Source organism: Lactuca saligna, chromosome 9 (genome assembly GCF_052625555.1).
Source record: "Lactuca saligna cultivar CGN05327 chromosome 9, ASM5262555v1, whole genome shotgun sequence".
In the NCBI taxonomy this organism is placed as follows: Eukaryota; Viridiplantae; Streptophyta; class Magnoliopsida; order Asterales; family Asteraceae; genus Lactuca; species Lactuca saligna.
This window is the reverse complement of record NC_136425.1, coordinates 146,177,501-146,181,273: the sequence shown is the minus strand read 5'-3', so window position 1 is coordinate 146,181,273 and position 3,773 is coordinate 146,177,501. Positions and strand designations below refer to the sequence as shown.

The window sequence follows — 3,773 nt, the reverse complement described above, 5'->3', positions numbered from 1 at the left end:
ACCATAAGGACGAAAAAAGCAACAAAATCAAACCAAAGGAACGATCTGGATACAAAAAAAAGTTAGGGACCAAGTGTGCAATTTTAACCAAACAATAGGGACGATTTCAGTAATTTACTCAAAAAATTTATCAAAACACCATATATGTTGCAAGCATATAGAACATTTATGTGGGAAAAAAACTCAGCAAAAAAATGTACTCCATTAATTTTGGAATTTGCGTATGTGAATATTTTCATCGTACATGAATGTATGCACATTCCAAAAATAACATCAAACGAATGTTGACCAACAACAAATAATATCGTAACACAAATTGAAAGACTTTCAAGAAACGGCTATATTATGCTTTTTAGCACTTACTAGCCAAAAAAGAAAAAAAAAAGTTCATGTTCATTTTATAGATATATTAATACTGGAAACTGATATTTTCACTATAAATTTTAATCCATCCACTGAAGATTTATTTGAATTGCTCATTATATCCTTCTATTAAAGTTTTTAGATATTACAGGGAAAAAGATTCCAGGGCTAACGACGCTCCTTCCTTATTCGATCTTGCTTTCTCATCGGCGCAGATTCTTCATCTCGCTCTCAAAAGGTAAGTGATCCTCATTATCTAATTATGTTTAAACCATGCGTATGTGTATGAATTTTCAATCCCTAATTCTCAAGCACCTGTCATTGCTATGCGAATGAATTGTCAAAGTTTAAAGCTTTGATCGATTGAACATATTGATTCTCTATGTATGCGTATGACTCTATGATTCTCTGTACATGAGTATGAATCGTGAAATTTTTTTATTGTATGAATTGTCAATTATCTGATTCTTTAATTTGTCTGCAGCAAGAGCTTGGAAGTCATAAACTTAGTCTTGAAAAAAAATGGTGCAAGTCACCTTACATTGTAATACTGAAGATTGGAAACTCCAATAACAATCGACATCACAGGTTTGATTACTCTTAGCCGATGGATATAGAAGACAAGAAACGACTTAATTCTTAACAGGAAAAGATCTTCACATGTGCATTCATATTTGATAATGTTGTATCTTTGGTGTCACATGGCTTAAACATAGGGTAGGGGTGGGAGGAAGGAGAGATGGAATAGTCGGTGTATATCTCCTTTCCATTAATTGTAAATACTTGGTGCTTTTATTTTCTTTGTCTTCCTAGTGCCTTTCTACTTTGCAAAGTTTATAAAATTCTTGCCCGTTCAAAAAAAAACTATTAGGCCCAAGGATGATTTTACCAAAATCACTGTGCAGAAGAATTTGTTGGATATAGGTCTACACATGATACAAAGCACATGAACTATACATGAAAAAAATAAAGAACAGAGGCTCAAAATATGGGACCATTATTTGAGTTTTTAGTTATCTATTTGAATCTCAAACTAGTCCTACTATGCTGAAAATAAAATGCAACAAATAAACCCACGTACTCTTCCTAGACTGCTGCCACTAACCCCTTATTCTACACCAAACTGCATCAAACTATGACCAATTCTTTTGCTCCAAGTTTATATTAAAAACAACCAAGATTAACCGAACATAATTCACCAATGAAACCAATTTGAAATTCAAGACTTATAACTTTGTGGAGGGAATGCAACAAATTTTCCAATGAAATCAGTATTTTTTGACACTCGCCTCCATTTAAAGCTTGCAGTGCAGCGAAGGAAAAAGATGCGCTGCTGGAGATTGCATCACAAAACCATGATCTTGTAATTTGGAAACAATATTTCATGGGATATTTCTCTCTTCAATATCATTTTCTTTAAATGAAGGGCATATTTGTCATTATATTAATTTTTCAGTGGAAAAAGTAAAAGCTACAGTGGAAAAATCAATACCCATTAATAATATATCACATTGAATTAGTGCAAAGAAATATTTTAATCTATAAATTAGTTCTGAAAGATATTAATCTATGAGTTATAGGAATTAGTCCGAACAAATGTTTATATTTATATTTATATATACGAATAAGATCATAGAAAGAAATAAATATAGAAACAAGTAGCGACTTTTCTTCTCCACCAAACCACAAAGCTTTTCCAAACAAATTAATTAATACGAACACATCACACCCACGTCACATTACCAGCTACTACCATTGACTTTTCTTGATAAACACTCGAGGCTATTCATCCTATCTCAGTTTTGTTGCAATTGTTTCATATAAATTTCTCCCAACAAATATTTGCTGTTATAGGATCCTTCAAGCGCACCATCAATGGCGTCTTCTTCCATTTCATCCGTTCACAAGATCTTTAAGTATGACGTATTTCTGAGTTTCAGAGGAGAAGACACTCGTACGAATTTCATTGACCATCTTTATTATGCTCTTCAGCATAAAGGCATTCACACTTACAAGGACGACGAGAGGATCAAGAAAGGGAAAAAGATCAGTGATGAACTCATCGAATCCATTGAAGACTCAAAAATCTATATAATTGTTTTCTCCAAGAACTATGCCTCTTCCTCTTGGTGCTTGAATGAGCTTGTGAAGATAATGGAGTGTCACAAGACGACCGGACATATGGCTTACCCTGTCTTCTATGATGTCGAACCCACAGAGATCCGCAACCAAAATGGAGTAGTTGGAAAAGCCTTTGCCAAACATGAAACTACAGAGGGTGCTGAGAAGTGGATAGAGGCTCTGGAAGACGCATCAGGTTTGGCTGGTTGGGAATTGAAGAATACTGTTGATGGGTAAATTCTCTCATCGTAGCTCTACAATAATCTTGCATCTTATTTCTTTCTAATCTAGGTATATGTTGGTCATCCATGGCATCTTGTAAACTTCTTACTCAAAGTTGAGTCTTGTGGAAAGATTAAACACGAAATATGATTATACAACTATGTTATTGATCATAATATCATATATATACTCGGTTTTATGTTACAGAACTGAATGTAATTCTTAGCGAGAGATATTTTGTATATGTATTTATGTAATTGATGGTGTATATCCTTTCCTTTCTTTGAGAAATCCTTTTGTATTTATACGGTTCATTGTTTAATGTAAAGGCAAGGAATTACATTTATCTTTAGTAATTGCTAATTATGTGGGATTTTGAGCAAGCTAACTGAAATCTCTATAAAATACAGATACAGGCATGAAGCTAAATTCATCCAAAAAATTGTTGAAGAGGTTTCCCTAGAATTACGTTCCATCAATTTCAGCATTAATGAAAAATTAATAGGCATGGAGACTCGGATTAAGGATGTTCTATTATCATTAGGAACTGGTCTTGATGATGTTTACATGATCGGGATCAAGGGTATTGGAGGTGGTGGAAAGACAACTTTGGCCCGAGCTGTCTTTGATCAAATATCCTTTCAGTTTGAAGGTAAAAGTTTCGTTGAGAATGTCAGAGAAGTTTCAAATGCTTCTTTGTCTGGTTTGAAGTCATTGCAAAATCAAGTCCTTTCAGATGTCTTAAATGATCAAGGAGTATGCGTAACTAATGTTTATGATGGGAAGAACATGATGAAGAGGATGCTGCGTGGTAGAAAGGTTCTTGTTGTTCTAGATGATGTGGATCACATACAACAACTTGAGGCTTTAGCCGGTGAGGCTAATTGGTTTATGCCTGGAAGTATAATTATCATTACAACAAGAGATGAGCAAGTGCTCATATCACACGGAGTGAAGTTGATCCATAATATCAATCTGTTATCAGGTAAGGAAGCTATTTGGCTCTTAAGTACGTATGCATTTGGTAGAGAAATTCCACTTCATGGGTACGAAAAGCTATCACGACA

General features: G+C 34.2%; 1 protein-coding gene and 1 long non-coding RNA gene across 2 annotated transcripts in view; both read left to right on the top strand.

Moving 5' to 3' along the window:
• Nucleotides 1-486: 486 nt before the first annotated feature.
• On the top strand, nucleotides 487-1,175 carry LOC145016723 (uncharacterized). The gene is made up of 2 exons (XR_013666277.1): nucleotides 487-601; nucleotides 848-1,175. It is a non-coding gene; the product is annotated as an uncharacterized LOC145016723 (long non-coding RNA).
• A 978-nt stretch (nucleotides 1,176-2,153) lies between these two features.
• The window catches only part of LOC145016722 (TMV resistance protein N-like), an 8,072-nt gene continuing 6,452 nt past the window's right edge, over nucleotides 2,154-3,773 (top strand). The window contains exons 1-2 of the mRNA XM_078974959.1: nucleotides 2,154-2,717; nucleotides 3,117-3,773. The exon at nucleotides 3,117-3,773 is cut by the window's right edge and continues 451 nt beyond it. Coding sequence (XP_078831085.1) covers nucleotides 2,239-2,717; nucleotides 3,117-3,773 — 1,136 coding nt within the window. The 5' untranslated portion in view covers nucleotides 2,154-2,238. The remainder of the gene's footprint in view (nucleotides 2,718-3,116) is intronic.